Source organism: Camelina sativa, chromosome 7 (assembly GCF_000633955.1).
Source record: "Camelina sativa cultivar DH55 chromosome 7, Cs, whole genome shotgun sequence".
Lineage (NCBI taxonomy): Eukaryota > Viridiplantae > Streptophyta > Magnoliopsida > Brassicales > Brassicaceae > Camelina > Camelina sativa.
Genome location: NC_025691.1, coordinates 24,810,109 through 24,822,074, shown reverse-complemented (window position 1 = coordinate 24,822,074; position 11,966 = coordinate 24,810,109). Strand labels below are relative to the sequence as shown.

Below are 11,966 nucleotides of genomic sequence, written 5' to 3'. Positions count from 1 at the left end.
TTGCTTGTGAGATTATTATATCCTATCCAGCGACGACGAGTCAAGCAGTAGTGAACCATAAGTAGTAGTAGCACAGCACAGAGTGTGTGTGATCGAGAGAGAGAGAGAGAGAGACGTGTTTGTGTTTGTGTGTTTTCTTCGCCGCTTCTACGGCGTGACCCAGATCTCGTCTCTTCCGTGTTTGATTCACTAGAAATCTGCAGGCGAGAATCGAGATTTATCAGATCTCGTTTTCGCTTGCACTTAGGTTTTTTCAAAAAAAAAAAAAAAATCAAATCAAATCGAGATCTCCGGATCTGATAGTGTCGGTGTTCAATTTTCGAAAATGGAGAAAACTGAGAGCGAGAAGAAATCGCCGGTGTCTGACGTCGGAGCATGGGCTATGAATGTAATCAGCTCCGTTGGAATCATCATGGCTAATAAACAGCTCATGTCCTCCTCTGGTTTCGGATTTGGCTTTGGTATGTCTCTCTCTCTCTCTCTCTCTCTCTGATTCTGTGATCTAACCTCTCTCATCTTGACGAATCTGATGATTTCTTTATAATAATGATTCCACACAGCTACAACTCTTACGGGGTTTCACTTCGCCTTCACTGCACTTGTTGGTATGGTCTCAAACGCTACAGGACTATCAGCATCTAAGCATGTTCCTCTTTGGGAGCTTCTCTGGTTCTCCATTGTTGCTAACGTCTCCATTGCTGCTATGAACTTTAGTCTTATGCTCAACTCTGTTGGCTTCTACCAAGTAAAATTCTTTCTTTTTTGACTCTTTTCTGTTACTCTGTTGAAAGATCTTTTCGTTTTTGATTTTGATTATTTTTGTTGTTGCTCACATAGATTTCGAAATTGAACATGATTCCGGTGGTATGCGTGTTGGAATGGATTATACATAGCAAGCATTACTGTAAAGAAGTGAAAGCTTCTGTTATGGTTGTGGTTATTGGTGTTGGGATCTGTACTGTCACTGATGTGAAAGTTAATGCCAAAGGTTTCATTTGTGCATGCACTGCTGTTTTCTCCACATCTCTCCAGCAGATTGTAAGTTTTCCCCTTTCTTTATGTTAGATCTGTGGCTTTGCTTGTTTTGATCCCTCTTTCGTTCTTGAAACCGCAAAGCCTCAAACTTTTCTTGGATCTGGAGGGGAACCTTATTGCCCCTTTGATCTCGATTTATGTCTTTGTTTGGCCTCTTAGATCTGAATTCAAAAGCTAATCTGGGAGACACAGTTTTCTCTAGTACTTGCTGGAATCCTGAAAAGGGCATTTATTCTCCAGCAAGTGTTTGGCTGATAAAAATTTTCATTTTTTTCTTTGGATAACAGTCAATAGGTTCTCTGCAAAAGAAATACTCAGTAGGATCTTTTGAATTGCTGAGCAAAACAGCCCCAATCCAAGCCATTTCACTTCTCATCTTTGGCCCTTTTGTTGACTATTTCTTGAGCGGCAAATTCATATCTACTTACAAGATGACTTACGGCGCCATCGTAAGTACATTTTTTCAACTTCTCTAAGATTGAGATGACTCAAACGTAAACACAAAATCCTTACTCTTATCTCTCAATTTTGCAGTTCTGCATTCTTCTCTCCTGTGCATTAGCTGTTTTCTGTAACATAAGCCAATATCTCTGCATCGGAAGATTCTCAGCGACATCCTTCCAAGTTCTAGGCCACATGAAAACAGTCTGCGTCCTCACATTGGGATGGCTTCTCTTTGATTCCGAGATGACATTCAAGAACATCGCCGGGATGGCCATAGCTATTGTTGGGATGGTGATCTATAGTTGGGCGGTTGATGTAGAGAAACAGAGAAACGCAAAGTCGACGCCACACGGCAAAAACAGTATGACCGAAGATGAGATTAAGCTACTCAAAGAAGGAGTTGAGCATATCGACTTGAAAGACGTTGAGCTCGGTGACACTAAACCATAAAAGTGTGTGTGGTGCTTATCATCCAATTTCAAATTACACGTCGAAACTGATTCTTTATACAAATATTTCCTTTGTGTGCCATTTGTACTTTGTTCTTTCCACTTTAGATCATTTTGGGCCTTTAGAAAGCCTATATATCCTTCTTTCCTTAAGTACAAGACCCATCTTAAATAGTGGATGTTCGTTCTATATAAAGTAATACAGAAATGTCAACTGAACCATGTGAGTTTTATTCATTTAATATAACACTAAGAATTACCAAAACAGATCTTTTTGTATTATATGAATGAATCAATGGCATAAAATTTTCTAACAGTAACCAGAGTCCAAATGTTATAAATTTGGTGGAAACGAGCATAATAACTCAGGTCATGAGTCAGGACATGTGATGTGTGTTTAAAAAATACAAGAAAGTACATGTGATGTGGTTTAAAGCTATAAGGGAATGATTAAAACAAAAGATAGGGTTATTTCACTGGGAGCTGTAAATAATTTTTGTTAGTAGTACTGTGATTGGATTGGGCATGAAAAGTTTACTGGATGGTGGTAGTAAAAATAATAATAAAAAGTTACTGAGTTAAGTAATAAGATGGGAAAGAATTGGGAGGTCCCAGTAATATGAAACCAGACCCCAAAAAAGATCCAAATCCTACAACTAGGTACCATGCTATTACTAGGCCCTCTTTTTCCTCTGCTTTAATGTCTTTATTGGAACCCTCAAAACCTATAGACAATTCATAAAAGATCAAAACAAAATTTTAGAGAAAAGAATCACCTATTTTTTTTCTTTTTTTTTTTTACCTTTTTTCTTTTTACCTTTTTTCTTTTAATCTTCTCAATTGCCGAAAATATGATCAATAAATATATTTTCTAAAACAAAAATTTTAATCTTAGTTCATAAAATTAGGGTCACTAATCTTCACATATCTCTTCTTCCTCTTTTCTTTTTTTTGGGCCAAAATCTTTATTAATCAAAGCTTTGTTTTTTTCAACTTCCAAAGCCAAAATAATCACAGCAATCTTGTTGTTCTTGATAAGTCATTGCATTTATTATTTAAACCTCAATGGTGGTCGCTTGACTTAGCAGTTATACATACACTGATCTTGGACGTGTTTTTTAGACCAAACCAAAAAAGCAAATACTAGAAAAATTTGACTTTTACATGTTCTCCCTTAACCCTTATTAGTAGTAGTAAACGTCCTTCACGTGCTCATCGAATCAACTTTGTAAAGGGTTTAGATTAGATGATGTAGTAATTTACCCATATAATGACCGACTTAAACCTCAATTTTTTCCCAAAATGAGGTACCAATTAAATTTCCAAAACTCTTAAAACTTTTCTTTCTTTTTTGCAATATCAGAAAGTGTGAAAACCGAAGAGATTTAACATTATTAACAGAGTTCTTTTCTCCTTTTTTTTTTTTTTTTTTTTTTTTTTTTTTTTTTTTTTTTTTTTTTTTTTTTNTTGTGTTTTGCTTGAGCGAGAGAGCTTTTTTGTGTGTGTTTTGTTTTTATCTTCTTTTTTTTTGGCTCTCTATCATATTCATGGTGGTAAAGTCACATTCTGATTAAAATAGAAATGCTTTTTCCATCGTAAGGGATCATCTTTTCATGCCGATTGCATCAGTGCAGATTTCCTTATTTACATCTCTTCTCTTCTCAAAAATTTCCTCTTTTTTTTCTTAATCTCTCTCTCCCTTACTCCACTTAAAAATATCAACTTTGTTTCTTTCCCAAATCTTTAATTTTTTGTCTGGATCGTATCAGTGAGAGGGTAGAAGAAGATTGTGAGAAAAATTGAAGCAAACCCACAGATGATTACGTCCTCTGTGACCTGAGAAAACCCTACTCAGAAGAATAATAAACCTCAGTGCTTTTTTTTTCTGACGAACAGAGACACACTTACTAATGGGTTCAGAGCAGCATAGATTTCTTCAGCAGGAGCAGGTTTCTCTCTTCTGTTCCTTTTGAATTCCTGTTTGTGGGTTTTAGTTTCATAGTTTCACTCTGTCTCCTATGGTTGTCTAAGTTGTTTCAGATTTTAAAGTTTTCGTTTTTGGAAAAGTTGCTTCCTTTTTTTTTTTCTCTCTCTTGCTACTTAGATCTGACTCTCCAACTCTGTTCGCACTAATCTGCTTTTTTTTTTTTGTTCACTTGATAGAGCAATGTTCTTTAGGGTTTTATGTTGAGTCTCTCCTCTGATCATTCTAACACAGTGTTGCAGCAAGTGATAATTGAGAAATTGATTAAAAAGTTGACATTTTCTCATTCAATTAGTTTAAAAATTCAAGCTTTTTTTTGGGGTTGTGATCTAGATTCGATGCGTGTAAGCTTCTAAGATTACGTTTTTTCTAAAAGAACATAACTTTAGATCCATATTCATGGTTTTGTATACACGCTTGATTCACTTATATGGGGCACTTATCTTCTTACTTTCCAGATCTCTTTTACATGTTTTAGCTTTAGTTAAGCTCTTTTACTGAAGTGTGTGTGTGTATATGTGTCCTTTTACCAGAGGAAGAGGTGGGGAGGCTGTTTAGGAGTGTTCTCATGCTTCAAGTCACAAAAAGGCGGAAAACGAATTGTACCTGCATCTCGCATTCCGGAAGGTGGTAATGTCTCAGCCTCACAACCTAATGGAGCTCATCAAGCTGGTGTCTTGAATAACCAAGCTACTGGAGGAATCAATCTATCACTTCTAGCTCCACCATCCTCTCCTGCTTCTTTCACCAATTCAGCTCTTCCTTCAACTGCTCAGTCACCAAACTGTTACTTATCACTGGCTGCAAACTCTCCTGGAGGTCCTTCATCGAGTATGTATGCCACTGGACCATATGCTCATGAAACTCAATTGGTCTCACCGCCTGTTTTCTCTACATTCACTACTGAGCCATCGACTGCTCCTTTCACTCCTCCTCCAGAGCTTGCACGTCTGACTGCTCCTTCTTCACCTGATGTACCTTATGCTCGTTTCTTGACTTCCTCCTCTGGTAAAGGTCATTACAATGTTTCAAGTGATCTTCAGGCTACATATTCTCTTTATCCCGGAAGTCCAGCCAGTGCTCTTAGATCACCAATCTCACGGGCTTCAGGAGATGGGCTATTGTCTCCTCAAAATGGTAAATGCTCAAGGAGTGATTCTGGCAACACCTTTGGGTATGACACAAATGGTGTCTCAACACCTTTGCAGGAGTCAAACTTCTTCTGTCCTGAAACTTTTGCCAAGTTTTACCTGGATCACGACCCTTCGGTTCCTCAAAATGGTGGGAGGTTAAGCGTGTCGAAGGATTCAGATGTGTATCCTTCAAATGGATATGGAAACGGGAACCAGAATAGGCAGAACAGAAGTCCCAAGCAAGACATGGAGGAGTTGGAAGCTTACAGGGCTTCTTTTGGGTTTAGTGCAGATGAAATCATCACAACTAGTCAGTATGTAGAGATCACTGATGTGATGGATGATTCTTTTAGCAAAGCGACTTACTCTCCAAGCGATGGACAAAAGCTGCTTAGAAGAGAAGTAAATTTGCTGAGTCAAACAAGCCCCAAATCAGAAGCTGATCTTGATTCACAAGCTGTGGACTTTCATTCACCAAAGGCATCAAATGGCTACAAAGGTGAGTATTATCGCATGAAATCTTAAACACCTTGCAGAGAAAATATCATTCATTGTGTGCTAAATTGTATCATAATTGTATGGCTCAGATCACAAACAAAGAAACCAGCGCATCCACGCGGATGAAGAGGCTCTATTATCGAGAGTGGGTTCTGTAAAAGGAAGCAGAAGCTATCCCATCTCGAGCTCTGATGCAGAGGTAGAATACCGAAGAGGAAGAAGCTTAAGAGAAAGCAGAGAGAACAGACACAGGATAGGCTGATCAAGACAACAACAACAAAGCCAGCTCTGTTCTTAAGGTCTTCTAAGTTCTAAAATGTGATCATGTGATGCTAACTCTTGAGATAAGAAATCTAGTTTTTTCTTTAAGTATATATAGATATATAAAAATATATATATATATTACAGATGGTTTTTTAGTAGAAGAATGATGTTATATATATAAGAGAGCAAGGGTGAGAAAGTGAATGCTTGTTTTTTAGTTTGACATGGCTTTTTTGTAAGACCCATCTTTTATCTAATTGCAGCTATCTGTTTTGAGGTTCTTTAGTCGATCTCTTCTCTTCTTTTATGCATTGTTAAGGACTTAAAAGATGTTAGACTGGAACTCTTGAATGTTAATATTATCCTAAGGCTTAGATAATTCTTGATTTTCTATATGAACATTGACATTGTTGTGAGAACATTGACATGCTCTGATAATTGTGTTTATACTAAAATTTTGTATTTTTAATCAAAAATTTGCAAGTTGTAAAGTCTAGTTCACCTTTATAATTGGAATGGAGGTTTTTTAATCAAAAAGATTTTTACTAGAAAACACAGAGACAAAACAGTAGTAACACGTTAACTTTCAAAACATTTGTGAAAGTAGTCTCTGTATCTCTCTATAGTCTGATGAGTTTCTTCCTGTGTTCTAGAATGTTGCTGGACCGGGTCAATATTATTGGGCCAGATTAGATATTGGGTTGTCGACGTTGCTTACGTTTGAGTTTCATCTTGCTTAAGAATTTAATCTATCGAATTAGTCTTTTAATTAAGGAAACATTGCCTTAAATGCTCTGGTCTGCAGCCGTTTTGTGACCGTTAACCCCTAATTAATTAATAAAATAAAGTTAATTATAGAAAGAAAGCGCGACTTTAGAATTTGGTGAAAATAAAGACTTTTTTTGCAATTTCAGGCACTACATTTTATATTTGTTTCAAATTTTCAACAATGGGAAAAACAAATTCCTATTAATATAATAAATTTTGAAAACTTCTTATTTTCATTATACTTTCACGAATAAATGACGTAATCTTTTGTAAAAAAGAAACAAAAAGAAAAACACTACAAGCAATAGAAAAAGAAAAAAACTTCTTAAATACTTTTTGTTTCATAATATAAGATGTTTTCAAGTTTCTATACAACTTTTAAATTAGTTTAGTATTTTATATTATGGAGTATTTTATATTTTGAAATAGGGAGAGTACAAATTTATTTGCACTGTTTCAATACTATGTGCAAATAAGAGTGCCCCGGTTTGCGGAAGATTAAGTTTCATTATCAATCAATCATTCTCTTCCACGTAGTCAATACAAATGTATTATCTTCTTCTTCTCTTCTTCTTCTTTCTTAAGAAAAGAAAGAAAAAAAGAGATATAAGACTATAAAAGAGGTGAAGCTTCCAAGCGCCCACCGATAAAAAATCTCGTGTACAATGCAAGTGTCAAAAACAAGTGGCCGGTGTGGTCTTTATATTTTATTGTTTACTATTTCCTCGTCTTAATCCAATTAAAAAGGAAGAAAAAGCGTGTTTTAAACAAAAACATGGTGGACCTATTAAAGAACTCGTTAAATATATCATAAATATCTAAAACACTAATCTCCCACGTCTAATACACAACAAATTCATTATCACAACTTGACGAGACACACACACACACACCTATATATATATATAAACCATTCAAACCTTTTTCTATATATTTCTCATTCACTTTCCAATTCGAAAACAACACAAAACAAAAATAATAAACCTATACAAAACTTGTCTCATGAAGAATAATAATACCCAACGTCAATCATCTTTCAAGAAGTTCTGCCGGAAACTGTCACCGGAGAGGAAAGATTCAGCCGGAGAGATACAGCAACATAGCAGTAGCAATGTTGAGAACAAGAACAGAGACTTAGAGGCTGTTTTTGCTTACTTGGATGCAAACAGAGACGGTCGAATCTCTGCGGAAGAGCTTCAAAAGAGTTTCACGACACTAGGAGAGCAGTTGTCCGATGAAGAAGCCGAAGCTGCGGTTAAACTGTCTGATACAGACGGAGATGGGATGTTAGATTTCGAGGAGTTTGCTCAGCTTATCAAAAGAGATGATGATGAGTTTACAGAGGAAGAGAAGAAAATGGAGCTCAAGGAAGCGTTTAGATTGTATATTTCAGAAGGTGAAGAGTGTATTACACCAAGAAGCTTGAAGATGATGCTAAAGAAGCTGGGAGAGTCAAGAACAACTGATGATTGCAAAGTTATGATTAATGCTTTTGATCTCAATGCTGATGGAGTTTTAAGCTTTGATGAGTTTGCTCTTATGATGCGCTAATATGATAGTTATTATCACCTAGCTCCAATATTGTCTTTCTGTTGTTCTTTTTATTTGATCTTCTACTGTATATAATGTTAATGGCTTGTGACGCAATAAACACGATTCTTATTTGACCATTTGTGAAACTTTGTTATATTATTAGAGAGGATGTTCTTCACAGGAAAGGGTCAATTTACCATAGAGTCCATTGTGGTTTGACCATGACTCTGCTCATAGTCATATATAATACCCTGAAATTCACAATTCAAGACAAAAGGTGGGCATGTGCAATCAGTAATATGACAGTAACAAGATTCAAAATGCGCCTTTGTCAGATATTTACATAACGGTAACAATTAAGGAATTTAATAAGATCCCCTCCCTGCCAATGAGTTTCTTCCACTTGCCTATAGAGTTATATTAACAGTTAAAATTTCTAACACGTCCTGATGATGATTTTTTATGTCCATCTCGAACCGAATCTCATTCCTGGACCGTCAATATCCATATCGAGCTATGTCATTTTAGATTTTTTGATACTATGTTATGAATTGGGATATTAATTCCAAGTCAATTCGTTATGAATAGATCGATTATGTTGTATTTATATTAGTTTTAAGTAAAGTCCCATCTAATTCATCTGTAGGGATTTGTAACACCTACTTACTGTAAAACAAAAAAACAAAAAAAAACATCAAGGCTGAAGCCAGCCAAGTTAAAAACATTAAGGCTCATACTTCTCCTTGATACATCTCTATGTATACATTTTTGGAGATATTTATAAAATAAATCTTCAAGTTGACACTTATTTACAGTCATGCCATTGACATTAAATAACTAATTTAATAAATAAATTAACTCTATTTATATTTGATTTTTTTTATAGAAACTAATTGTTTTAAAAGGTAACAAACATAATTGTAAATGTATACATATTTTATTTCTTTATTTTATAAGAAGGTGAGTGAAGAAATACTGTTCTTTAAAAATTTGAAAAATTGTTTGATAAAAAGTGACTTTTAGACTCACAAACTATATTTTATTTTCACGGGTTTCGTATGATGAGTTTTTGCGGATTAAAAATCTTTGAACATGTTGCGTGATCTGCCTAGCATGACGGGTTTGGACTATAGAACCAACACTAAAATTATTAGTTTATTTCATATACTATAGATTTGTAGTCATAGTTTGAAATTTTAACTTATAAATTATTTAGTATATGAACTACAAAATATTACACATACTACAACACATTCTTAATATTCTAAAAAAAAAATTGTATACACATAAAAATATACACTAACATACCATATAGGCATATACCTCTATTTAATTATAGAAAATAAAACTAAGTGTTTTAAAATTTTATATTCTATCTAATAACAAATTTAATATAATTAGGTTATAAACTGTATAAAACGTAAGAAAAAAATATTCTAAACAAAATTATAAATTAATTATATAAAATTTAATTAATTGGAAATTTGAAAACTAAATAAATTAAAAATATTATTTAAAATACATTAATTTTTAATTTATTCCGGTGGTGTACCGCGGATGAAAACCTAGTTAGTGTTAAAAACAAAGACAAAATGCCAGTAAATTCTATTTTATATTTTACCATTAAACCTTTTTTTGGTACTACTACTTCTTCTAGATCTACCTAAATTTAAGAAAGAAAAAGCGTGTTTAAAACATGGGGATGACAGTCATGTTGTAACGGATATACTAATATTTCCTTTCAGCTAGATCTGGAAGACCTACTAATAATACTACTACTTCTTCTAGATCTAAAGACTAATAATATAAGTTTTATTTTTTCTAGATCTAAAGAACTAGTCTAAATCTCCCACGTTTGATTCGTTTCAATTTCTACTTTCTTATTCTTGACTTGAAAACACACCCATATATATAGAGAAACACTTTATACCATTTTCTCATTCAACTCTTAAATCAAGAAGAAAGAGCCATACTTGTAAACACACATACAATACCTGCAACATTTCTTTTTCCTATTCAAAATGAAGAATATTCAACGTCAGCTATCTTCATCTTTCATGAAATTCTTAGAAGACAAGAACAGAGACCTAGAGGCTGTGTTTGCTTACATGGATGCAAACAGAGATGGTAGAATCTCTGCTGATGAGCTTAAGAAGAGTTTCATGACAATGGGAGAGCAAATGTCTGATGAAGAAGCCGAGGCTGCTGTTAAACTGTCTGATATAGACGGAGATGGGATGTTGGATCTTCATGAGTTTGCTCAGCTTATCAAAGGGAACGACGAATTCACAGAGGAAGAGAAGAAGAAGAAGATACTGGAAGCTTTTAGAATGTATATTGCTGAAGGGGAAGATTGCATTACCCCAGGAAGCTTGAAGATGATGCTGATGAAGCTAGGTGAGTCGAGAACCACTGATGATTGCAGAGATATGATTCAAGCTTTTGATCTCAATGCTGATGGAGTTTTAAGCTTTGATGAGTTTGCCCTCATGATGCTTTAAGCTTTGTTGCTTCGTCTTCTATAGTTTTTGTTTGATATATGGCTATGTAAATAAGGCTTTGCAAGCAATATCCAAAAACTTGTTTTATATATTATCAAAACATCATAGTTCATTAAAAAAAAAATTCATCTTGTTTCAGTTTCAATGTACATGAATCCTATTTCATTGTGTTTCTATTTGGTGTTACACAAAAACTACATATCAAAGCATCATACAAGAGAAAAATATATATAACAGAACAGATTGGATTTCAATTTATAGTTCTCAGCTCATGGGATGTTGAACAAGCTTATCCAAGACCTTCCAATATCTCAGACAAGAAGGGTCTGTGTGAATCGCCCTAGTCACCCATTTCTCAGGGCTTTGGTAGTTTTCAATCCCTGAAGCCGTTTCAGGTCTGTCTTCTGATTGTCTTGCGAGTATATGCATCTGGAAGTAAACCTCAGCAGGTCTCATTTCTGTCCAAAAGTATTAAAAAATAAAACTTCAGTTGTGCTCAAAGTTTTGGTGGAATACGAAAAGATAAAGATTAGGACATCTGCAGTCTAACCTGGTGGCCAGCATAACCATTCAAGACGAAGATTCTTCTCCCATTTCTCTTTAGAGCCAAGACTACCGTGTGCTTGAGCTAATAATATATACACGATAGGCAAAGGAAACAACGAACTCGCTTGAACTTTGCTAAGACTTTTTACAGCCAGTGAGAGGAACTGCGAGTCATTAGACTGTCTAGCCAGCTCCATGCAGACAGCACCATAGCAGAGAAGTAGACAGCTCTCTGAATTAAACAACGAACAAGCTTGTGCAAGGAATTCCTCTGCTAAGAAAAAGTCTTTTTTCCCGACGGAATCTAAGCCACGAGCTAAACTATATACACCCATCCATTCTTTCCATGAATTCTTCTTCTGGCTCGAGCATTCTTGTAGGCTCATCTCTAAGAAGTTAGCATCAGGTTCCAGATCATATTGAGATTCTATGAGCTTCAGGCATATCCAACCAATATTTAAGTCAGTCTTGAGCTCCAAACACGCTCTGTATTCCTCTTGCATGCTTCTGGTACTCCCTTTTATTGCATAGGCACGGCAAAGTTGCAAATGTCCTAGAAATAAGTAGCTACTTGGAAGCGAAAGGGAAGAAGCTTTTCGAGCATTGGCAATGGACTCTGCTATATTTCCCTTCTGCAAACTGATCTCAGAAGCACAAAGCAGAAGCTGGAACTTTTGATATTCGCCTTCCTTCGAACATGTCTCATCAGAGAGTGCCACAGAGATTAGACGCTCAATAGCACTACAAAGTTGGCGAGGAAATCTCTGCTCACGTGCCTTCTGCACGAGATTCAGAATAAGCAAGTATCTTA

General features: G+C 35.3%; 5 protein-coding genes across 6 annotated transcripts in view; 4 read left to right on the top strand and 1 right to left on the bottom strand.

Annotated features, from left to right (window-relative positions):
• On the top strand, positions 7-2,165 carry LOC104702437 (UDP-galactose transporter 2). Its single transcript, XM_010418289.1, has 5 exons — positions 7-461; positions 561-745; positions 838-1,038; positions 1,323-1,484; positions 1,570-2,165. The coding sequence occupies exons 1-5, from the start codon at positions 326-328 to the stop codon at positions 1,927-1,929; spliced, it is 1,044 nt and encodes a 347-aa protein (XP_010416591.1). The 5' UTR covers positions 7-325; the 3' UTR covers positions 1,930-2,165.
• LOC104702436 (uncharacterized protein At1g76660) lies at positions 3,416-6,092 on the top strand. Its single transcript, XM_010418288.2, has 3 exons — positions 3,416-3,877; positions 4,446-5,544; positions 5,633-6,092. Exons 1-3 carry the CDS (start codon positions 3,839-3,841, stop codon positions 5,803-5,805), a joined length of 1,311 nt encoding a protein of 436 aa, XP_010416590.1. The 5' UTR covers positions 3,416-3,838; the 3' UTR covers positions 5,806-6,092.
• LOC104702435 (calcium-binding protein CML38) lies at positions 7,499-8,245 on the top strand. The gene has a single exon (XM_010418287.1). The coding sequence runs from the start codon at positions 7,578-7,580 to the stop codon at positions 8,124-8,126; it is 549 nt and encodes a 182-aa protein (XP_010416589.1). The 5' UTR covers positions 7,499-7,577; the 3' UTR covers positions 8,127-8,245.
• On the top strand, positions 9,881-10,781 carry LOC104702433 (calcium-binding protein CML39-like). Its single transcript, XM_010418282.2, has one exon. The coding sequence runs from the start codon at positions 10,130-10,132 to the stop codon at positions 10,607-10,609; it is 480 nt and encodes a 159-aa protein (XP_010416584.1). The 5' UTR covers positions 9,881-10,129; the 3' UTR covers positions 10,610-10,781.
• The window catches only part of LOC104702434 (tetratricopeptide repeat protein SKI3), a 7,162-nt gene continuing 5,875 nt past the window's right edge, over positions 10,680-11,966 (bottom strand). Inside the window, exons 20-21 of one of the 2 annotated variants that reach the window (XM_019227861.1) lie at positions 11,160-11,799; positions 10,680-11,067 (exon numbers count right to left, since the gene is read on the bottom strand). In XM_019227861.1, coding sequence (XP_019083406.1) covers positions 10,874-11,067; positions 11,160-11,799 — 834 coding nt within the window. In that variant the 3' untranslated portion in view covers positions 10,680-10,873. Of the gene's footprint in view, positions 11,068-11,159; positions 11,932-11,966 lie in introns of both variants that reach the window. The other variant, XM_010418286.2, reaches the window with a different exon arrangement.